Here is a 23,545-nt window from a genome sequence, read left to right on the forward strand (position 1 = left end):
CGGGCCCCAACGGATATGCATTCACTTGGTTTAGATGAGCGAAATTCCGTTTTCGGGGCGATGTAGTTATGCCATAAGAGTCAATCGACATACGGTTATCCGTTGTCTTATCATTATTTATGCTGTGTACCCAGGCATACTGGGTGGGGCATTGCCGTCGAGGTAGTGAGGTCCGACCTAAGCAGACACTGGGACCACCGCCCATCCCGCACACCACACTGCTGCACCACGTCGAACCCAACCCACCTACCTGACCTCAACCGCATTACTCGACGATTACCACCACCACACCCAGACGCCGCCCTGCTGGTACACACCTTTCCACCCGCTTCCACTGCTGTAGCCCAAACTGACTGAGGTAACTGGTCACCACCAGTCTACCTTGATAGGAGGTAAGGCAAGCTATGACTGCATGCCCGTCGTCTCGGGGCTGTCCTTTGGCTTCAACTCCCCTCTAGCCTTCCGGTTCCAGGTCCCTGCCCCTCCACCCAACCAACACGCACTTGCCCTTCCCTGAGCTGCATCATCGCCGCACGCGCGACCTACCTACCTACCTACTGAAGCCAGTGTCTCCAGACAAGGTAGCTAGTTGCCTTATTTTCTTGCCTGTTACCTCGTCACGCTACTCGCGCATTTCGTCACTGTTTGGTAGTTGCTCGCCGCCTTCCACCGCTTCTTGCTGTCGTCCCCGTCCCCCATCCAGTCCTTCGATCACTACTCAAACGCAACTGACAATCGACGCAGCTGCCGACCTCGCGAATTCCCATCTCTTATCGCTCGCCGACCATCGCTTGTGACACTCGCACGCACGTCACCCCTTTTCTCCTCTAGGCGCTTGAACCACACAAGCACCTACCTCAGCATTCTTCGCTCACTCCGAGGTGCTCAGCTCCGAAAGACAACTTGCTCCCGAGGACGATAGCTGCAGAACCACTTTTGGACCTGGAAAGTCCACGCCTCTAGGCCAACCATTTGCCACACTGTATCCTTGAGGCAAACGTGTCTGTCTGTCGATTCCCAGTCGTACTCAACTCTACCCCTCCATCGGCACTCGCGGGAAAAATGGTAGACAGCGATACGAACTCTCCGACATGGAAGTTCACGCAGTATGACGCCCTCTCTTCTTCTTGCCCATCTGCCTGTCGTGTGCGGGAAACGTCCTGGGATTGAGCTGACCAGCACTTGACAGGTGCTTCGGCGACAAAGGCGATGTGGAAGATATTACTGAAGGTGAGTCGATCCCCACATGATACTAGAGCACAACCCTTTCCAATGTCGTGGAAGTCTGACGACTGACTCCTTGCAGCCGATATCATCTCCACCGTCGAATTCGACCATACCGGCAACTACCTAGCAACGGGAGACAAGGGTGGACGTGTTGTACTTTTCGAACGGAATGAGACAGTAAGTGGCCAACACATGCAAATTAGGTGATCGCGTTCTTATTGACACCCCTTCTTCTAGAAGAAGACATGCGAATACAAGTTCCACACAGAGTTCCAGTCCCACGAACCCGAGTTCGACTATCTCAAGTCCCTGGAGATCGAAGAGAAGATCAACAAGATCAAATGGTGTCGTCGACAAAATGCATCCCATTATCTTCTGTCGACCAATGACAAGACTATCAAGCTATGGAAAGTCTTCGAAAAGTCACTAAAGGTTGTCGCGGAGAACAACTTGTCGCACGACCTCACCCCAAGCAATGTCGCCGGCGGCGGCGGCGCACCCAGAGCGCCGCCTCCATCTCAGTTCAGAAACGCAACTGACCTCAAACTGCCCCGCCTCACCCACCATGATACTGTCGTCGCAGCCGTGCCGCGACGGACATACGCCAACGCTCACGCGTATCACATCAACAGCATATCGGTGAACAGCGACGGCGAAACCTTCATCAGCAGCGATGATCTTCGCATCAACCTTTGGAATCTCAATATCCAGGACCAAAGTTTTAACATTGTCGACATCAAGCCCGCAAACATGGAAGAGCTTACGGAGGTCATCACTGCCGCCGAGTTCCACCCCCAGAGCTGCAACTGGTTCATGTATGCGAGCTCGAAAGGCACTATCAAGCTGGCTGACATGCGCGAAAGTGCCTTGTGCGACCAGCATGCAAAGTGTACGTTTAACGTTTACTCCTGCATTCTAGTATCACTGCGGTAGCTAACTTGAGTTCTGCTTCGTAGTGTTTGAGCAAGAAGAGGATCCTTCATCTAGGTCGTTCTTCTCCGAGATTATCTCATCCATCTCGGATGTGCGATTCTCCTTCGACGGACGCTACATCCTTTCACGCGACTATCTGACAGTCAAGATCTGGGACATAAACATGGAACGACAACCTGTGAAGACAATTCCGATCCACGAACACCTGCGACCTCGCCTTTGCGACACATATGAAAATGACAGCATTTTCGACAAGTTTGAGGTCGTCTTTTCTGGCGATGCCAAGAATGTAATGACAGGCAGTTACAACAACAACTTTATGATCTACCCTACGGATCCCGAGAAGGAGGTTGAAGTCGTGTTGCAGGCCGACAAGTCAGCCTTCAAAGCGAAGAAGGTTGGCGTGCCAACACCGATTAACGCAGCAACCAGCCCTACGTCGACAAACGGGAAAAAGAGCGGATCGCGTGCTGGTAGCCCAGCTGCTGGGGCCCAGGGTCAGAGAATGCGTAAGGAGACGGATGCTGACCAAATCGACTTCAACAAGAAAATTCTGCATATGAGCTGGCATCCTTTCGAGGATAGTATTGCCATCGCAGCAACGAACAATGTAAGTTGACTTGCCCTTGTTGAGTTTTGCTTTCGGGGGTCCCAGCTTCTTTCGAAGACATACTAACTCGTGACCTGAAGCTCTTCGTCTTTTCGGCCCTGTAAGCTATACGAATTGCATCGTCGAAAGGCTATCCGTGCTGGGCCGCATCATGTGGCGCATGCTGTCAGTGTCCGTGGTCCAGATGCCGTCGATCTCCCGACAGCTAATAGATCATGCTGCATGGGTCTTGGCATTGTGAGCACAACCTTAGCTGAAAGAATGTGTGCACCGTCAGCGGACGAACATGGTTCTTCCGTTTCGGCTGTATTCATATGATACAAGCTATATTGGCAGACACAGGGTCAAGTAGATGAAGAGAGGGGGGCCGGGCTGTGAAGACACGTCTGCCAGATACAGCCGTGCACACCTAGTGAGCATGCTTACCGAGGTGCTCTCTCTTCCGCCCCTCAGTAGCGACTTGATAGCGAATAGGCCTAAAGCGAAGTTCATGACAAGAACAACTCTCCAGTTTCTGTGCATTGTCTGTGGTTTCTGTGTAATTATCTAGGTAGATGTGAGCCGTATGGGTATGTTGGAATCACTGTGTCTTAACCCCTGTTCCGGGCTCCTAATGAGTCCCCTACAAATACTCAACTTGGTTAGAATGGGGTATTATGGTGGGGCGACACGTTACCGCCTGCCGACCAGTTACTCACTAAGGCGTCGTGCGGATTAACGGGACACCTCTGTCTCCAGAAACTGAGCCCCCAGCGCTGGTCCGTCGCCCCTCATTGGTCATCCTAGCATCCTCTCTGCATCGTTCGCTCCCACGGTCAACTTTCCTTTCATGTCCCGACTGCGTTGTAGGGCGAGACCATCTCGATGACTGCAAGCTCGACAAGCAGAAGACGTGGTCCGCCGCGGGGCACCCACGAAACACCTGTCACGGAGAAGGCCCAATCGACTACTCGACAAACAGGCGCTATGCAACCCCTGAATACAGCAAACGAAACGGCCGACACTGACCACATCGACTACGAGAAACAACACGGCGAGCGTGACATGCAGGCATTGTCGCAGGGGCCCGCAACGCTCGCAAGACGCTTGGCTGTCGATGCTCTCCCACAATGGCTTGCAATTGGGGTCATGCTTGGTTTGATCTTTGGTGGCTGCTGTTCTAATGTGCGTAGCTTGTTCCGTTGCACCATTATGCTCGATTGGCGAAGCGCATCAGGCTGATCTTAACGATGTGTAGGTTTACGCTCTTGAAGCCATTATCAAGTCAGTTTGTAGCTTATCAATTGCCATTTGCAAACACTAACCTTTGATGCCATTAGAGTTGAGCCTTCGAGCGGTATGCCCTCCACGAAACCATCTCGTCACGATCACAGTCCATATCTGACATCTATCAACCAGGCACGCTCTTGACATTCGTGCAGTTCTTGTTCGTAGCTGTTACTGGGTACATCTCACAACTTGATCGCTCGCGACCACCATTATTCATTCGGCCAAACAAAGTTCCTCTCCGCCGTTGGATGGTGAATATTTTACTCTTCTTCAGCATCAATGTGTTGAACAACCATGCGTTCAGCTACGACATATCAGTCCCTGTTCACATTATCCTCCGATCTGGCGGAAGTATCACTACTATGGTGGCAGGATCTTTGTACGGCAAGCGATATTCGCGCATACAAATTGTCGCCGTGCTCCTGTTGACCGTGGGGGTTATTACCGCGGCCTGGTCAGATTCACAAACAAAGGTAACAATTCATCCACGACCAACGAGTGATGTGGCCTGTATCACAGTTGTTAATGATTTTTTGCCTCCGATAGAACACAACAGAATCAACTGAGGCTAGTGCTGAGGCACGAGAAGCTAAGCCAACATTCGGGACTGGCCTCGTCATTCTTTTCGTGGCTCAAATCCTGTCTGCAATCATGGGTCTCTACACAGAAGAGACGTACAAGAAGTATGGCCCTCATTGGAAGGAGAACCTCTTCTACTCTCACCTGTTATCTCTGCCGCTCTTCTTGCCCTTCCTGCCTTCTCTTGTGAGACAGTATGGAAGGCTGGCCAACAGCACTCCCCTCTCACTCACACCGTGGGCGGCTGGCAAGTCCGAACCATCTGTCGACGGAACTTCTGTTTATCTGAGCGGAATCCAAGTACCCAGCCAGCTTGCCTACCTTGCTATCAATGTTCTAACGCAGTACGCATGCATTCGAGGCGTCAATCTTCTGGCGGCAGCCTCGTCCGCCTTGACTGTTACAATTGTCCTCAATATACGGAAGCTGGTCAGTTTGTTGTTGAGCATCTGGTTATTTGGGAACACCCTTGCCACTGGAACGTTGGTAGGGGCTGTAGTGGTGTTTGGGGCTGGAGGCTTATACTCGCTTGATTCCAAAAAGAAGCCAACGCGAACGCAGCCGAAGCAAGACCCCGATATGAAATAGACAAGCTCACCCAGCTTCAGGTCACATAATGAGCCCCGAGGTCAGACGAATGGCATATTGTCCATATTGTGGTTGTTACAAACGTGGCCTGAAATGGTGCTGTACTGAGGTGAGTCAGGCTCAAGGGCCAAGCAATTAGTTTTGAGTACCTAGGTTTGGTTCTCTGGAGGCTTGTCCAGTTAAAACATACCCCCGTAAAAGAGTCTATTCTTGCTCTCACCAATGTTAATGGCTTGTACGACTCGAAACTCCATGATTTCGGTAAGGAGTGCAGCTACCGAGAAAATGATTTGATATTATGCGTTTAAGAGAAGCGCTATATATACTTAGGGGGTATCGGCGGACGCCGCCGTTGGTCAAAGCTCAGACACTACCAGATCGATTTCAGCAATGCCTCAGAGTGGGACGCTCGTAGTTAGGCTGCCTGACTCAATCACAGGGTCCTTCAGGTCCACCAGCTTGTCTGCTTTATATCAGGGCTATATACTCTGGCGCGCCCATGCGACGGCGTACCTGCTTTTGACCCCAGCTCATACATTTCTTTCGATCAAGTCATCAAACGCTCAAAAAGGTCGGTCCTACCAAAAAGTATACGACGGTGAGAGCTGCGTGCCCGAGTAGGTTTATCACTATGGCTGGTAAGAACTTCTCCTTCCCTGTTCGATCCTCCACGCATCTACTCAATACGGAACCGGTTCCATCATAACTAGTAAGTCCCCTCACCCGTCTCGCTGCCTGCGGACTTCCTAGAGCGCAAATTTGACTGACCCCTCTTTCAGACGTAATCGTCTCCCTCAAAGACCACATCGTTGGCCTATCGTCGCCCAAGCGGGGCTCATCTTTCCCCAACCCCGGTGTAGAATCTGATGAAGAGGGCCAGGCGGTAGCGCAGGGTGTCGATGGTGATTCAGACACAGAGGAACCTGATGGGGCGGTGAGAGGTGGCGATTCCTCCCACGCGCATTTCGACGAGAGTCCGGCGAATGGAGATCTGCAGGAAGGCATGCTTCCGCGTGACCTGCCCACGCGCACTACTTACTATGACCCTGTCGCTGAGCGTCAGTTGAGTCAGACGGATGCCAAATTGTTCTACCAGAGAAGTCAAATCGGTCAAAAGAGCATTAGCGGCAGCCCTATGGTTACCGGTCATGAGGCTTACGACCACACCAGCCAACCTCCACGCATTGATCATAGACTCGGAGAGCCAGCTCTAGGCTCTATCATGCAGTCTGTCGCCAAATTAGAGTACGAAGGTCAGAGCCCTTCTCGGGGCGATGTGTTTCCTGTCCATTCGGGCAAAGCACCTCTACAAGATCAGGCACAGATCCTGGAGGAGACGCCCCGTCCCACTGCCGGCAATGAATCCAATGCGGCCCTGGGCGCCTTCTCTGACACTGAACCCCACATCACATCTGAGCTCAGCTCCATATCGAAGGACATACAAGACATATTGGACATGAGACGGAAATATATCGAACTCTCTCTTCAAGGTCCTGACGATAACCCTAAGGATCAAGATGACTGGGAGATCTACCCACCACCCCCTGAGCCAGCCTGGGCTCATCAACATGGGACCAGCGCGGGGCTTGCCACGTCTGGCAACAGTGCAGTGAACAGCCTGCAAAGCAGTATGGTGCTACCAGCAGCCGCCACGGGCAGTCAAGTCCCTGGGTCAGCTGACCCTGACATCGACCACACTCTCAAACGATCAAGCAGGAAGAGAAAGCCTGGACAGAATGTTGGCGAGGACTTCGTACCAGAAGAGCTGCTGCCAGTTCCTGGCGTCACAGAGATGACCTTCAAACTTGATGATAGCGGTGTCTATCAAGTTTTCGACAACAAGGATGAAGAAGCCAATGGTCAACCTCTGGTACAAGTTCCTACCATCCGTGAGTTCTACATGAACCTTGATCAAATTCTCAGCCTTTCATCGGACGGGCCAAGCAAAAGCTTTGCATTTCGACGTCTTCAATACCTAGAAGCCAAGTTCAACCTATACGCCTTGTTGAACGAGTACCAGGAGACAGCAGACAGCAAGAAGGTGCCGCATCGAGACTTTTACAACGTCCGCAAGGTTGATACACACGTTCATCACTCCGCCTGTATGAACCAGAAACATCTCTTGCGCTTTATCAAGAGTAAAATGAAGAAGTGCCCGGACGAAGTTGTACTTTATCGCGATGACCGCCATCTCACCTTGGCTGAGGTTTTCGAAAGCATCAACCTCACCGCCTACGATCTCAGCATTGACACCCTCGATATGCATGTAAGTCGTCATGGCAGAAGTGGCTGGTTAAAGGATTCATTCCTGTCCCTTACTAATTGATGTCAGGCACACACCGATTCTTTCCATCGATTTGACAAGTTCAATCTGAAGTACAACCCCATTGGAGAATCGCGGCTGAGAACAATCTTTCTCAAGACTGACAATTTTATCGACGGCCGCTATCTGGCCGAAATCACGAAGGAGGTCATTGCCGATCTTGAGTCAAGCAAGTACCAGATGGTTGAGTGGCGAATCTCCATATATGGCAGGTCGCTCGATGAATGGGACAAGCTTGCCGCTTGGGTCATTGACAACAAGCTATTCTCGCACAATGTGCGGTGGTTGATTCAGATCCCTCGTCTGTATGACGTGTATAAAGCAACCGGCCTCATGGACACCTTTGAACAGGTGGTCAAAAACGTGTTTCAACCTCTGTTTGAGGTTTCCCAGGATCCGTCGAGCCACCCTAAACTCCACATCTTCTTGCAGAGGGTGATCGGCTTCGACAGCGTTGACGACGAGAGCAAAGTCGAGCGCCGTTTGTTCAAGAAGTTCCCTGTCCCGAAGGTCTGGGATTCCAAACAGAACCCGCCTTATAGCTACTGGGTGTATTACATGTGGTCAAACATGGCCTCACTGAACGCACTACGCAAGCGCAGAGGATTCAATACCTTTGTACTGCGTCCTCACTGTGGTGAGGCGGGTGACAGTGAGCATCTTGCCGTCGCAGCACTCTGCTGCCACAGCATTAGTCACGGTCTTTTGCTGCGCAAAGTTCCATTGTTACAGTACATCTATTACCTGGAGCAAATCGGAATCGCTATGTCTCCGCTCAGCAACAACGCTCTCTTCCTGGCATACGAGAGAAACCCTTTCTACCAGTACTTCCGTCGCGGCCTCAACGTCTCCTTATCCACGGACGACCCGCTCCAGTTTGCGTTCACTAAGGAGCCTCTCATGGAGGAGTATGCGGTGGCTGCGCAGATTTACAAGCTCAGCTCCGTAGACATGTGCGAATTGGCCAAGAATTCGGTCAAGCAAAGTGGATATGAGAAGTCTGTCAAAGAACAGTGGCTCGGTCCAAACTTCCATCTTCCTGGCAAGGCCGGTAATTCGATGGAGAAGACAAATGTTCCCGACCGCCGTGAAGATTTCCGTCACCAAACGCTGCAGCAGGAGCGAGACGTGTAAGTTGCAAGGCCCTAAGGTATGCAACAGGTACTAATATATTGCTCATAGGTTACAGCAATACATAGCCTTCAATGCTCGGCATGACACGGACCCGAGCGGCAAGGCACAAGGGCAGAACACAGCAAAGCCTGCGTCAGTTACGCCGCAGTACGTCAACCAGAATGAGCCTGCTGCGCATGAAGGCGCGGTTGTCGCAACTCCGACACGCATGTCGTCGATGACGGAGTCGCCAGGTCTCACAGAGAGCTTCAGTGACGTTCATATTTCGGGTCGAGAACCAATCATTCTGCCTGGTGTGGTAAGCAGAGGAACAAGAAGCGACAGCCTCCGACCAGCAGAAGGGTCTTGAATGGAACAGGAGGCGTTGCTGTTTAATGTGTCGTGTCACTGCAGGTCCCACAAAATTGTACTCGCTCTAGGGAACCTATGGAGGAGCAAGGAAAATTTGTCCTGGCTATCGTGTCAGATCACCATCGTTGCCAATCAAAGAAAAAGATACATTTGTTTGGGTGCTTTTCCTACTGCATGGTAGTGGCAGGTAAATGTAGTTGGCCATGTTAAATTGCACTAAGATGTATGCGAGTGGAGTGATGAAGACGTCATCTACAAAGTGCTCGCCTATGCGTTCCAGAGAGGGCGGGAAGCACTCGGATTGAATTCAATATTGTCTAGATGAGTATCCATATGGCGTAGAAATGGATATTGTCCTGCATAAATACGTGCAAGTGGGTAGGCCCCGCCCGCCGCTCCTACTTGTAGGTAACTGAATCACTTGTCGGCTTTGGGTACCCCCTCCCCGGCCCCTTTATTACATGTTCATCTTCGGGCCCCAAGTCTAGAACCAATTGGGTGATTCCCGCCAAGCCCGCCTGTCCCGCCTCGTCGGGCTTGTCAACAGCTTGCCAACCACCAGCTCCAGCCTGCCTGCTAAACCTGGCTACTGCCTGCCAGACTACACAGGACAGGCTCAAAGTTGGTCGGAGATCCTGTTCTGACAGTAAGTCGTACCTGAATTTCGGTGTTCCTATTCTGCCCTAGCTGATGGCCCTCTCGCGTGACAAACAGATTGACGCCATCAACCGAACACTGCCGCGCGGTCTGCGCCTCTTCCAGACACCTTCCTCATAAACAAGAAGACATCCAGCATCAGCGAGCGATTGTCTCTGCGACACATTCTCCCCCGCACTAAGCAATCGGCCGTAATATTCTACACACTCTGTGACCGTTCATTCGATGCACGCGTGCTGCTAGGCCAGTTGGACATCAAGAGCCACTCGTCGTTGACGCATACTCAATGTAGGACCCCCTTCGGCCCAGTGACTACAACTTCTCGCATGGCAAGCACGTCCAAGTGATGCGCTGATCAAACAACCGCTCTTGTACGCTATGTGTACCTGTGGACTGCTTCCTACTTGAGGCAATGTATACCCCCATCTACAGGTGCTGAGATCGTGCTTCCAGGTTTTGTTGACCGTGTTGTTTCCCAGATCGACCGCCTTAGTTTCGAGTTTATTCTCTGCAACCACCACGAGCACACTGCACGAGACCAAAAGTCGCCTATCTGCGAACAGCCGATACTTCTACGTACTTCGTCGCCCTTAGCAAGCACGTCCGCTATCTTCCGTCTCCAAACCGAGGCCGCGAAGCCCGAGTTGAGGTCATCCCTGTTCGACGTCCCGAACCGACGACATGGGGTTCCAAGCCGTCTGCAGAGCTCTATATGACTATGTGCCGCAGGCAGATGCCGAGCTAGCCATAAGCGAGGGTGATTTGCTATACATCCTGGACAAAAGTTCGGATGACGGATGGTGGAAGGCCAAGAAGAAAGCCAACACTGACGATGGCGATGAACCGATTGGTTTGGTACCGAACAATTATGTGGAAGAGGCAAGATGGAGATGAGTACAAACCAAACAACTTCGACACGAGCTAACCGTCTGTACAGGCCCAGCCGCAGGCAAAAGCTCGCGCAGTATACGAGTATACTCGTCAAACTGACGAAGAATTGTCTTTTCCGGAAGACGCTGCGCTTTTAGTCTACGATGCATCAGATGAGGATTGGATACTTGTTGGCCTCGGCGACGAATATGGCTTCGCGCCCGCCAACTATCTCGAAATGCAGGATGGCGCCACCGAAGCAGCCGCTGTGCCACCTCCAGGGCCTCCGTCCTTGCCAGTACGCCCGACACCGTCCGCAGTGGACGAAGACCATGATTCTGCCGATCGAGCTGCCGCCTTTTCTTCTTCGCCCCCGTCTTCTCATGGCAACCCAGCTGCTGCCTTGGCAGGGGTCATGCAAGGACGCTCGGCACCTTCGGCAGCGTCGCCGCTGACAAGGTCGCCCACATCGCCGTCATACCACGCTGCAGACGACGACGACGGAGGTAGGATTCAGTCCCCCGAACTACCTACCAGGCCACGTTCTCAGATCAGTTCTCCCCCGCCGCACGATTCTGCACGCAGGCAGACCAGCATATCCGATACAAATATCGCCCAGCCACCGGCGCAATATCTCGCGTCGGGAGGGTTCCATATGTATAACATCAATGAGATGGTGTCGGTCATGGGAAAACGTAAGAAGATGCCAACTGTTCTGGGCATTAATTTAGCAACTGGAACCATCCTCATCGCGCCGGAGAGGACACAAGACGGCCCCACACAAGAATGGACAGCAGAAAAGATGGTTCACTATTCGCGTGAAACAAAACACGTCTTCTTGGAACTCGTCAAGCCGAGCAAAAGTGTCGATTTTCATGCCGGCGCCAAGGACACGGCCGAAGAGATCGTGAGCGCTCTCGGTGAGCTGGCTGGAGCTGTTCGAGCTCAAGGATTGCGCGAGGAAATATTCGCCGATGCTGGCAAGGCTCAGAAGAAGGGTCAGGTTCTTTACGACTTTGTTGCACAGGGGGATGATGAGGTTTCAGTATCAGTTGGCGATGAGGTCATCATCCTCGACGATGCTAAAAGCGACGAATGGTGGCAGGTCCGGCGACTGAAGAACGGCAGTCAAGGTGTCGTGCCGAGCAGTTACATCGAGGCGACTGGCATAACCTCGCCAGCAACTAGGGCATCAAACTCGAACGCTGGTCTGTCCACAGTCGAACAGAATCGTCTGGAAGAGATTCGATTGACCAAGGAAGCCATGAAAGCTGCCCAACATGATACACAATCACAGGTAGGGCCTGGTATGCCACTGCCTGAACGCGGCAGTAGTCTTACGGCAAGAGAAAGTGTTAGTAACTCTGGGCAGCGGAGCAAGCGCGAGACAGGACGAGGTGAAGGGAATACGCAAAGGAAATCCAGTCAGTCGCACAGGCCACGGCAAGTCATACATGTGTTTGCTGATCAATTGGTAGAACCCGACGCAGCCAAGGTTCGAACTTGGACTGATCGGTCAAAGTCCTTCAGCGTCGACGCGCAATTTCTCGGCCTGAAGGATGGCAAAATCAATCTGCACAAGATGAATGGCGTCAAGATTGCAGTTCCCATCGCCAAAATGTCACTGGAAGACCTTGAATACGTCGAGGCTGTCACTGGCATCTCATTGGACGAAGATAAGCCACTCTCCAGTGTGAAGAGGAACAGCAAGACTCCCGATTCTCGTGGCACATCCGGCGCAGCCTCAACTGCCAGGTTGGGAGCGGGCGCATCTGTTGAACAGCCACCACAGAGGCCAGAGTACGACTGGTTTCAGTTTTTCCTGTCATGCGACGTTGCTGTGGGCGTATGCGAACGTTATGCACAGGCATTTGCCAAAGAGTCCATGGACGAGAGTATACTTCCTGACGTTGACGCCTCGGTGCTGCGCAATCTTGGCCTTCGCGAGGGCGACATCCTCAAAGTCATGCGTCATCTGGATACAAGATTTGGCCGGACAGGTTCACGCGGAAAACGCAATAAAGATGGTGCTGGCTTTGATGATGATGGTGGTGAAGGTGGTTTATTCTCGGGTCCTGGCGGGGCTTTGCGCAATAATACCAGGAAGGGCAGGCCTGCACCTGCTGTCCAGACGAGCGACGTGGTAGATGCACAAGCATTCGGTGCCCGAACAGAGAACAAAGCACCGGAGTCTCAAAATGTGCAGACTCGGGATGGGAACGGCGACCAGTCCAAGGGGGGGTTCGATGATGATGCTTGGGATGTCAGGCCTGGCAAATCGGCCGAGGAGCCCAAGAAGGTGCAAGCGGAGCCGACGAAGCCGACGCCAGCGCTGACAGGGTCCATGCAAGAGCTCTCTCTCCTTACGGCGCCTCTAGAACCAACAAAGCCACTGTCGAGCCAAACATCAGGGTCCAGTCCTGCCACACAACCGCCAGCGGTAAGCCCACAGCCGACTGGTGCCACGCCTGCTTTCTTTGCACCTGCCAACATGCAAAACACTCAGCAAGCTCAACAACAGGCTGCGCAGCGTCTGCGTCCTGCTCTTCCCCAGGCCTCGCCCACCCAAAGCTCTCTTGTGCCTCCACCACCAGCCCGCCCATTGTCAGCTCCTCAGTCGGCGCAGAACAGCGGATTCGCGCCTCCAGCACTGGCCCCCCAAATGACGGGTCTGAACTATCAGACACGGGTCGCTCCTCCTGGCCAGAGTTTGGATGAGGTAACTCAGGCACGACTTCAACAGCAATTTCTTCAACAGCAGCAGATCCAGCAGCAGCAGCAGCAGCAGCAGCAGATCCAACAGCAGCAGATCCAACAGATGCAGCAGTTTCCAATGCCTGCGTACAGTGGTCAGCACCAGCTCGCGTTCCCGAATGCTGGAGTACAACCGGCGTCCCAGTTCGTGTCAGCTGGAATGACGGGCACGATTCCGCCACAGGCTACCGGTCCCTTTGGCGGCATCAACCGTCAACCCCAATTCTCTCCTATGCAGCCTCAGGCGACGGGCTATGTTGGACCATATCCGCAGGCGCAGCCCTTCAACCCGCAGCCTACGGGTACCATTAACAGTTTCTTGCCACCAGCCTTGGAACCACAGCGTACTGGCCTGCCTCCTTTCCAGCCCCAACCAGCCGGCTTCACTGGTAATGGTAGTGCGGCACAGACACAGCCTCTTCAACCTCAACAGACAGGGCCTGCTCCTCCTGTGCGATTCGGAGTCACGGGGGAGGCCAAGAGGCTCGCGCCCCAGCCCACAGGTCGACGAGCAAACCTGTCTCAAGCCAGTATGTTAGCCCCCGCTTCCCATCCTCCTCAAAGCAGAAACTGACTCTTCACAGCGCCTAACAACCCATTCGGCTTTTAAAGCAGGTTTTTGTCTAGTCGCCGTTTGTACTCTTTTGGTTATGTCCCAACTGGAGCATGTGCCTGACCACCGCACGAACATGAACACGTCAATCGGCCGTTATGGTTGGTTTTGATCACAGCCTTGATGTAGATATTCTGGTCGCCGAGATGGTCCGAGATATTGCAAAGGAGGCCTCGCGTTTCCAATGTGTTTTGCTTCGCTCTATTTAATAAATACGACTGCTAGAAAAAAGCATCCGGCCAATGTATCCCACCTCTCACGTGACAAGGTCTCCGCACCAGTATTGAGAGCAATGTGGATGTTGGGGCGCTCTCAACTCAAGAAACACCTGAGCATGCCTGAACCTGCTTGTTCAAATAATACCTGCCCCGCTCATACAGCGACTTCACTAGATCGTCCCATCTAGCAACACGTCGTCTTCCTGACATTGGAAACACGCTTCCTATGCTGGGATCAGGCTTTCCTTCTCCGTGGTCGCACTGATGCAGTACTTGGTGCGCTGTCTGCGGCGTGCAGTACAGCTTGAGCTTGCTTCTCCTGACCACCCACTGGCCTACTTGGCTGGAACCGCTTGCGAACCGCGCGGATCATCATGACAAACCAGTAAAAGTTGAGTCCATTCAACGTTAGGTTACTGATAAGGTACGCTGCTGCCAGCCACGTCGGAACTGTTGATGAGGTCGTCAAAAATCTCATGGCGTCGGACAACGGGATATTGCTGCCCGGCAAGTTACTTGCCCCCTTCAGCAGCTCAAGTCCAGGAAATGTGTTCATTGCTGCCCAGATATCTTTAAAGACCATGACAGACTGGTAAGTTCCGTAGACGAGACGGCAGCTGAAGAAGGTGAACAAAAGTGCAAGACCATTGTAGAGTTGAGGCTTTGTGCCCGTCATGCCAAGTTTGTCGAAGAACCAGTGTATGTTGAGGAAGGGCGTCGACAACTCCCACAGGATGAAGACGGGGGCGTAGTAGTTGACGAAGGGACGCTATAGACAAGACTCGGTCAGCTTGCCGCTCGAGAGCGAGCTTTCCTGAAGAGAAAGAGGTGGGTGGCGCGACTCACGAAGCCAAAAGAGTAGACGAGCAGGGCACTGACGGCATGGGCAAGAGTGCCAGGACCGAAAACGTCCATGTTCAAACTGGTGACAACCAAATCCCATAGAAAGTAGCCGGCAGCCAAAGCCTGGATCATGCCAACGGCACCAGTGTAGCCCCAAATACGTGCCTGCCAATCCATTTCACGACGTTCCTCGTCGACGAACATGATCCAAAGCGCAAGCCCGTTGATCAACGTACTCTGGAAAAAGGACACAACATGTGCATCCCAATTCACGCGGCGCTTCCTAGGCAAGCTTCTGTAGCGCTCCCCAACTAGTAGATTGGAGAGCAAAGGCGAAATCGGCCAGTAAATGACAGAGTATAGAAGACATGCAATAAGGACTTCGTGGATATGGAGAGGCAGTGAGGGCAGCGACAAGTAATCAGCCCAGGGCTGTACTGCTTTCGAAAGCCATGGCAACGGTTCCAGAGGGAATGGATCCTTCATCTTGGCAAGTCGCAGTATGGTCGGGCCGTTATGCTTCCTTGCGAGCTGTGGTGGGCGTTGCCTGTAGATGCTGTTCAAGTGTCGTGCCAGAAAGACTGGGAGATGGCCAGCGAGCGGTGGATATTTCTGGTTTCGCGATCAAGAGCCCATGATCGTGGGTGGCTATCGGTTTATAAATGGATGCTGCGATTGAAGGCTTTTGCAGCATTGGCGATGTCGAAGTCAGCTGAGGTCCAACGCCTCCTGCCAGGTTTGTCGCAAACACAGCGTGATCAAGAAGCACCTTGCCTACCCCCTCACAATCAAGTATTGTTGAGCTTCCTGGTGCCTGGACCCTCGTCGCCCCACCTCGGACCACAGCGCCTCACACCGCATCATGCTTGTCCAGATGATCCACCCATGTGGAGTCTGTGGCGTGTCCAGGAACACGAGGTCGCTCCGCCTGATTGGCTGATCAGAGGGGTCTATCAAGAGACCCTCGCTCGACCTGGCCTCTACTGATCCTCATGCAACTCCCTCAACAACCCGTCTGAACAGATTGGTCGAGTTTGGGTTTGGTGATCGCGTTCACTTAGCATGGCTGATCTTCTTCTGGACCTCTTGGACGCTGAGCGTACTGATCCTCAGGCTCACTCCAGTCGCGCCAACGATCTCACAGCCCTGGCAACCAAACTCCAATACCTTGATCACTTGGCCGAACAGTCCCAAGCATCACTGTTGTCTGCAGAGCCGCAGAGTTTAGCCCACTCATCCCACTCGCTGCTACTCTCCCTTCAAGACATATCGAAAAGATCCCACAAGACAGTGGTTGACTCGGCGAGCTGCCATGCCACTCTGGAAAGAGCGCTCCCAAGGCTTATGAAGGGCACAACACAGCTGCAAAACGCCATCCCGAAAGTCGACTTTGAAGCCCTTCATTTCTCCTCAACGTATAGCAAAGCCAGCGATAACAACAATTTGCTTCGAAGACGCCGCGCCCTTTTACTGCTCGATAATGTTGAACGACTTGTTGACGTCCTAGAGCTCCCCGCATTGCTTTCCTCGGCCATCACAGCGGTACCGCCGAACTATGCCACTGCTCTTGACTTGAACGGCCATATCAGACGACTGAATCTGCTGCATCCTGAGTCTCCTTTGATTGCATCCGTCTACTGCCAGGCGAGCGAAGCGATAGACCGCCTCACAGCGGATCTCATTGCTACACTAAAGGCCCCCGGCCTTAAACTAGCCACGGCTTTGCGGACTGTGAGCTGGCTTAGGAGAGTCCTTCCTGATTTTGATGGCGATTCAAGCACCGGACGCGACATCCAGGAGCGAACCTTGTCATTTCTGTTTCTTCGTTGCCGCCTCGCAACCCTAGCAACCACTCTCGACGCGCTGCTTCCACTTCAGGAGTTGGCTAACGAGGAAAAGGCTAGGCAGTCTAGCTCGCATAACGTACAGAGCTGGTCTGGCGGTCAGCAAACAGAACGATTCCTAAAGCGCTATGTCGAGATATTCCGCGAGCAAAGCTTCAGCATTGTATCGATGTTCAAAAGCATATTCGGTTCACCAGCAATCTTGCCAGACCAGCCTGCGAGTGATCCTCTGCAACCCCTGCCTTCGGTCCTCTCTGCTTTCCCCCTTCAGTTAATCGAAAAGCTGCTTGAGACACTGCACGAATATCTTCCCGCTGTCAAAGACCAAGCTGCCAGAGACAGCATCCTTACACAAGTACTATACTGTTCTGGTAGCATGGGCCGACTCGGGGGCGATTTCAGCATGCTTCTGCCCGGAATAAGGACCGGAGAATACCAGGTTGCACTAGAAGATGCCGGAAGTACCGAGTGGGTTGATGTCGTAAAGAGACATCGATTGCTAGCGGGACGGCTGGACTCAATTATCGGGGACTATAAGGGTACTGCGATTAGAGGCACATGAATGTCGCGTACGACAGATACGGAAACCACATTTAGGGTCCTTTGACCCCCCATGCTGTTCACCCAGCGCGCGTGCGTCTCGGCTGCGCCCTACAAATATTGCAGTGTTCGACTTGTCTCCTTTCCGCCATGCATCCCCATGAGGGTATCGCACTGCTCGAGCGTAGTTCCACCCATACTTCAGCTGAGTAAGGTTCAGATATCTACGATACCTACCTAAGGTACCGTAGATATGCTGACATACCTGACCTAGGTACCTAGATACCTGGTATGGTACAGTCAGACAATAAAGTCAATCGGATCATGGTAGTAGTAGACCCTGGGTAAGGCTCATCAGGCAGTAATGCTTGCTTACCTAATAGTAGATGAACGAGATAGAACGGGGAGCGCCGTGCGTGCCTGGTTCCATTTGACTGGTCCATACGGTACGTACCTACATCTTGCTAACCCGGCCCCGTGGTCCGGAACAACTCCGGCGGCTCCGCCCAAACCATCGGGATTGTGTAATCTCTACCGTCATGGATCAGCACGCCTACCGTGCGTTCCTACTCACATTTCCAACAACAATAGTATCTCCCATGCTCAACCGTTATCGTGTCAACCACACCGCATGATGGCCCAACATCTCGTCTACGCTCTAACCCCTCTTGCCTAGCCCACGACCATTGCTGTCAGATCACGCGGGACAGCCTGGCTTCTTGGTTCCCAACACCGGCCCCAGTCTCAAAGCAAACCTCTATTCACACGCTCGTATTTCCCCGTGGAGTTCCAATGGCCCACAATGGGAGCGCCAGATCAAAATCCTGTGAGCTACAGTTCCCGATGGTCCTCGCGCCCGGCTGATGCAGATTCGTCAGCCTTTCACTTTGCAGCGGGCCTGGGGTCCGGCGTTTGCTCGGCGGTGCTCCTCCAACCCTTGGACCTGCTGAAGACCCGAGTTCAACAGTCGGGTCATCGGTCACTGTCCTCCTCCTTGAGTGAGGTAGCAGCATCTCCAGACAAGCTACGAACACTTTGGCGAGGCACAGTCCCTTCTGCTTTGCGGACAGGCTTCGGCTCTGCTCTCTACTTCACCTCTCTCAATGCTATCCGCGAACATGTTTCCAAGTCAAATCTTCTGGGACATGCTGCCCCATGCACATCCCATTCATCATCCCTCCCTCGACTTTCAAATTCCGCCAACCTTGTTGCCGGGGCCGTCGCTAGGACCTTTGCCGGCTTCGCACTCATGCCGTTGACTGTCATTAAGGTTCGATACGAGTCGAGCATGTATTCTTACCAATCCATCTTAGGCGCCTCGAAAGACATATACATCGCGAACGGTCTTCGTGGCTTCTTCTCGGGCTTCGGCGCTACGGCTGTCCGCGATGCGCCCTACGCAGGGATGTACGTTCTCTTCTACGAACTGCTTAAAAAGCGCATGAGCAGTCTAGTCGTCCCACAGCAAGCGGTTGTCGGTCACGATGGAAATGCATCGCTTAAGATGTCGCAAGCAGGCACCATTAATTTTACTTCTGCCATCCTCGCCGGAGCGGCGTGCTCGGCCGTCTCGAATCCTTTCGACGCAATCAAAACGCGAATCCAGTTGCAGCCACAGGCGTATCCTAACATGTACCGAGCATGTCGCAAGATGCTCGCGGAGGAAGGCGTAAGATCTCTATTCGATGGCCTCGCCCTGCGAATGAGCAGGAAGGCGCTGAGTTCTGCTCTAGCCTGGACAGTGTATGAAGAACTGATGCGGAGGGCAGAGCGCGTGTGGAACCCAAGTATGGAGCGGGTCGAGGTATAGATTGTACTTGTATCGTTGCTCTCCTCTCAGGTCTTCTCCCAGGTTTGTTCCTCAATATGGGAGGCAGCATGGTCTTGAAATAACACGAGTTTGTCTGGTTGCACTCTTCCATTGACGTACAGCGCAAGCAGCATCATCTTGGCTGCTTCATTTCAGGCCGGTCGAGCACCGGCCAGGTACATCAGGAGCGCAGGCGACTTGCTACGCTTACGGTCTCCCCCCTTCTTCCTCACCCACTCAAACTTTGGGTCATCGCGATCTCGCCTCTTGTCCCCATCTCCGACATCCAACAAGAGCCGACCTGACCTCTTCTCGCGGACATCTCTGGTATGCTTCCAAAGGGTGTCCTGTTCCCATTCTGGTACCCAACGTCTGATGAGGACGTAATCGGGATCCTAGAACACACGATCAGTATGAACAACATTGCTAGAAACCGTTGCTTCCGTAGGTCACTACATACCTGATCCACTTCATACTCGATACGGTAAGTCCGTAATGTTTCGATGGACAGGTGCCTACGGGCCATGCGTGTGTAGGTTGGGCGCGCTACCGCATTGCCGACTGGCACAAAGGGTACCTGAGGGAGTGCTGCTGGCGCCTTGACCTTCTCTGGAACCTTCTCCTTCTTTAGGATGGCAGCAATATGCTTCTCGTCGACACCTGAATTGATGAGGTCCTCTTGGAGACGTCGCTTGTATTCCTTTTCGCGCGCGTCCTTCTCCTTCTGCTCTTGCGCGATTCGTTCCAGCTCCTTCTGCTTGTACTTTGCAACAGCCTCCTTGGCCTGTTTTTCGAGCTTCTCCTTTTCCTCGGCTTCCCGCTCTTCCTCACGCAAACGTTGCAGCTCGAATTCTTTTTTAATGCGTGCTTCTTCCTTGGCCTGCTGTTCCCGCGCACGAATGGTGTCAAGTTCGCGCTTGGCACGCTGCAGCTCAGCCTCCTCGCGGAATTCTTTCTGAGCTCGTCGCTCCTCCTTATCACGAGCTTGGTGAAGCCGCATCTCTTCCAGCTCTCGTCGTGTCTGCTCCATTTCAAACTCCTCTCGGGTCATGTAACCGGACCCGGATCGCGAACGGGAGCGGGAGTGGTCCCGATGGCGGGCTGGCATGACTTGGAGTCCGCGCCGATCATCCTCGGAATCCGAGTGCTCATTGTAAATGCGGTTGTTAATAATAACGGGAGCTGGCGCGGGGGCTGGCGCCGGCGGGGAGTTCGGCGGGCTGGGACGTCGGAAGCGCTCGCGCGAGCGAGAGCGGGTCCTAATGACAGTGCGCTCCGGTACAAGATAGGATTGAGGCCGCTGCTCTGTGGGAAAGTAGCTCACTGGGCGGTGCCGAGGCGGTTCGACATAATTGTAAGGCGGGGAAGCGCGCCTTCTTGATACATGTATGTTCAGATCCTCGTCGTCGGAGTAGTAGCTACTCATTTTGGTAACGAACAGTCGCTATCCTTGGGAAAAGAGTCGTGTTCCAGGGGGTCAGGCGAGGTTTCTCTTAATGCTGACACAGAGGGGAGGGGAAGGGGCCGACGATGTTGAAGCACCTGCAACGCCTACTTGGATGATGTGTAGAGCGGGGTGAAGGAACAGGCTGGAGAGGATGGCTTGTGTGTCCAGAGTAGCCGCGAGTATTCGAACTATCCCCGTATGGAGGGCGGCGATACAGTTGAGCGTGGGTGGGCAGGGAAATAGTGCGCGGGAGGGGGAGGGGAATAAGGGTCGGCAGGGCAGTAGGGTGCGTGTCGGCGTTTTATCTTCGAGCGCCCATCTCGCTCTTCGCCAGTCCTCCGCCACTCATTCTGCTGGTCGCATGCATAACCCCCTCATCCTTCACGCAAGACAGGCTGACAATCGACATCGGCGCCCATGTCGGGCTTTGGCGCCCTTGTAGGGCTGCACCGTGGCCATGTCGTGGCTCGGAAGGATTTGGGGGCCAGAAGGCATCCATGGATGTTGGTGAGAGGAGCTGATCGTATTTTATTGGATTGGCGCGACCACCAACGGGACGGCTGACCCCAAGACCCCGTTCGCTGTCCAATAAGATGAGAATTTGGTATGAGGAGCGGGGTGGCCTACTGACGAAGGGGAAATGGTGGGAACGACAGCAGGCTGCTGGGATCAGCGACGCCGGCGAGGACCAATCCAGGTCACCCCGACTTCACAACTCGGGAGCCTTCTGATGTGGTTGCCTGCCTCAGCTTTGGTCTCACAATGTGTTCTGCGCTGCTGAGCAAGCCAGAGACAGAAAAGTACACGGCCTGTACCGGACTGGCATTCTGTCTATCGCACGGTGCCTGGAGAGAAACAGCTGTGTATTGGAGCCAGCTCGAAGGCTACATCTACCTGTCTAGCTGAACCCTGGCAAACACATAACACCGCAACAGAGACGTCGTGGACGCAGAACAAGGCCAATAAACGGCAGCAGAATCCACTCTGAGCGAAGAACGTGGGCAAGACGCCGATCATAGGAATGGCTAGCGAGGCGTCTCAAGCCGGTGCACTTGTGTCCTCGTCCGGGCTTTCTTTTGAAATGGGTTGGGTTGTGGGTGGATAAGGTAAGCTGTGCACCATGTTGCTCCAGTGCCCCCAAACCCCATCCGTCTCCGCCTTCAGGCACCCTGGGACTTGAGCATCTGATCAATCGCTTGTCGGCTGTTTTTAAAGGTCGTCTCAAGATAATGCAGTTTCTGTCCAAGCTTCTCCACCTCGTTTTCCTTATCTTTGATCTGAGTGTCCAGTTTCTCTGTGAGCTTTGGCGTAGGTAGCGCAACGAACCTGGCGGTTGGTGAGTGCTGAGACACGAGAGCTGACCCGAATGGACTCACATTTTGCCGACTCCCTCGAACACATTGGACCCTCTCGGGAGCCCGGAAACCTCGTCCAAAGTCAAACGCAGCATGCGCATTTCACGCTGCTTGGACGCCGTCTGCGACCGCGCCTGTCCAATCTGTTGTTGGGCTGCAATCGCCTGGCCCTCAATCTCCCTCATCAACTGTTCAGTCACGCAATCCGTATTAGCCTATTGCCCCGCTGCTGCTATTCCAAGGCTGTGCCGTGTGTCAAAATGGGCCCTTACAGACCTTCTCCAGAGCCTGGTTAGGAATCGACATGATGAGAAGCCCTGTAAACAGGTTGCGCGGCCCAAGTCGGTTGCTAGGCGAGTCAGTTGACTATGCAGCTAAGTCTGCTCAGTCGTAGATTCGAACGTCGACGGTGCGAGCCGTGCCTTCAGTGGCATGCGCTGTCCAGCGGTTGCCGAAGTGTTGGTGCGAGTTCGTTTGTCGCAGGCGATGTAGGCAACATGGGCACGGAGAGAGGCGAGCGGCAGAGTCGAGCTCTTCAGGCGGATCCCCACCTCTTTCGAACACTATCGATATGCCTATCGGTTGGCGCTAAGACCACGGCATCATGGCCCCCTTGCATGTATTGTGTATATGGGGCAAACACTGTTGCCGAACTGACTTGATGTTGATGTACAGTACACTTGGAAGTTTTTCTTGAGGCACCTTCTTCTAGCAACAGGCTTTTCTTCCCACAGCGTCGCAGTACCTCGCGCCTCGTTGTCATTTGTTACGCGCCACTGATCACGCTCGCTACACCTTCTCCTTGACCCTCACCACCTGTGGGACAGACAACAGGTGGCCCTGCCACAGCAGCTTGTACTCGTTCTCGCGGCCTCCAAGACACCGCCGAAGCCAGATGCCCCATACAATGTAGTAGTATCCTGTTCAGTCGCATTAGCTTCTCCAGCCAGGAGCAAGTGAGCTGACCGAGCGTGAGACGGGACCAGCAAATTGTGGGCATGTCAAACTGTACCTCCAAGACCCGTCATCAAATGCCACCAACCATGTCCCTCCAGTAAGATCCCCCATGGAAGACCTACACGCCTCCTCCAACGGGTAATTGTATTGCAGTAGTGATTATCCAGATTCCAGATGAAGAATCCGCCAAGAAACACCGCGATCCCTGTACCTACCATCAACCACATGGTTGCCAGGATACGCTTGGCTTTGGCAGGATCTTGAGCATGGAGTTTCGGTCGGAGCTCTGTCTCCATGACATAGACACTGCGGAGTAGAACAATTGCCGTTAAGATACCATAGGAGTTTTGATGGAACAGGGGGTCTTTTGAGATATGATAGTACGCCTACATGGCGGATTTGAAAGTCAGCTGCATGGTCGAGGTGTCGGATACCAGATTCTGACTGTACCGTTATGAATGCTGCCAAGGCAATGAGCGCAAAGCCCAGGCACGCCGAGAACCGATTTGACCTGCGATATGTAAAGGTTGCAAAGCACATAACGCATGTTGTATAAATCATGGACAGTTCGTCAACGAGTTGCATAGGATCTGCACAAGGTCAGAACGAATCGCCGCAGTTCA

At 53.3% G+C, this 23,545-nt stretch overlaps 7 protein-coding genes across 7 annotated transcripts; 4 read left to right on the forward strand and 3 right to left on the reverse strand.

The window, feature by feature from the left end:
* Nucleotides 1-1,062: 1,062 nt before the first annotated feature.
* CDC55 (protein phosphatase 2A regulatory subunit cdc55) lies at nt 1,063-2,874 on the forward strand (the record flags this gene model as incomplete). Its single annotated transcript, XM_028640488.1, has 6 exons — nt 1,063-1,106; nt 1,190-1,230; nt 1,307-1,404; nt 1,465-2,116; nt 2,184-2,770; nt 2,851-2,874. 6 exons carry the CDS (start codon nt 1,063-1,065, stop codon nt 2,872-2,874), a joined length of 1,446 nt encoding a protein of 481 aa, XP_028495356.1.
* Nucleotides 2,875-3,736: 862 nt separating this feature from the next.
* Nucleotides 3,737-9,791, forward strand: AMD1_2 (AMP deaminase; the record flags this gene model as incomplete). Its single annotated transcript, XM_028640489.1, has 10 exons — nt 3,737-3,934; nt 4,008-4,033; nt 4,090-4,106; nt 4,169-4,512; nt 4,586-4,962; nt 5,227-5,246; nt 5,986-7,472; nt 7,539-8,659; nt 8,712-8,961; nt 9,729-9,791. 10 exons carry the CDS (start codon nt 3,737-3,739, stop codon nt 9,789-9,791), a joined length of 3,903 nt encoding a protein of 1,300 aa, XP_028495357.1.
* Nucleotides 9,792-10,352: 561 nt separating this feature from the next.
* Nucleotides 10,353-13,905, forward strand: SLA1 (cytoskeletal protein binding protein; the record flags this gene model as incomplete). Its single annotated transcript, XM_028640490.1, has 4 exons — nt 10,353-10,526; nt 10,609-11,848; nt 12,020-13,825; nt 13,880-13,905. The coding sequence occupies 4 exons, from the start codon at nt 10,353-10,355 to the stop codon at nt 13,903-13,905; spliced, it is 3,246 nt and encodes a 1,081-aa protein (XP_028495358.1).
* A 456-nt stretch (nt 13,906-14,361) lies between these two features.
* D7B24_006359 (uncharacterized protein) lies at nt 14,362-15,455 on the reverse strand (the record flags this gene model as incomplete). The annotated part of the gene is made up of 2 exons (XM_028640491.1): nt 14,362-14,895; nt 14,973-15,455. The coding sequence occupies 2 exons, from the start codon at nt 15,453-15,455 to the stop codon at nt 14,362-14,364; spliced, it is 1,017 nt and encodes a 338-aa protein (XP_028495359.1).
* Nucleotides 15,456-18,602: 3,147 nt separating this feature from the next.
* MIC13 (MICOS complex subunit mic13) lies at nt 18,603-19,163 on the forward strand (the record flags this gene model as incomplete). The annotated part of the gene is made up of 1 exon (XM_028640492.1): nt 18,603-19,163. One exon carries the CDS (start codon nt 18,603-18,605, stop codon nt 19,161-19,163), a length of 561 nt encoding a protein of 186 aa, XP_028495360.1.
* A 152-nt stretch (nt 19,164-19,315) lies between these two features.
* D7B24_006361 (uncharacterized protein) lies at nt 19,316-20,589 on the reverse strand (the record flags this gene model as incomplete). Its single annotated transcript, XM_028640493.1, has 2 exons — nt 19,316-19,558; nt 19,624-20,589. 2 exons carry the CDS (start codon nt 20,587-20,589, stop codon nt 19,316-19,318), a joined length of 1,209 nt encoding a protein of 402 aa, XP_028495361.1.
* Nucleotides 20,590-21,770: 1,181 nt separating this feature from the next.
* Nucleotides 21,771-22,271, reverse strand: D7B24_006362 (uncharacterized protein; the record flags this gene model as incomplete). The annotated part of the gene is made up of 3 exons (XM_028640494.1): nt 21,771-21,936; nt 21,987-22,153; nt 22,242-22,271. 3 exons carry the CDS (start codon nt 22,269-22,271, stop codon nt 21,771-21,773), a joined length of 363 nt encoding a protein of 120 aa, XP_028495362.1.
* Nucleotides 22,272-23,545: the final 1,274 nt, after the last annotated feature.

The sequence above is a fragment of the Verticillium nonalfalfae genome, assembly GCF_003724135.2.
Source record: "Verticillium nonalfalfae strain VnAa140/NRRL 66861 chromosome Unknown scaffold_44, whole genome shotgun sequence".
Taxonomy (NCBI): Eukaryota; Fungi; Ascomycota; class Sordariomycetes; order Glomerellales; family Plectosphaerellaceae; genus Verticillium; species Verticillium nonalfalfae.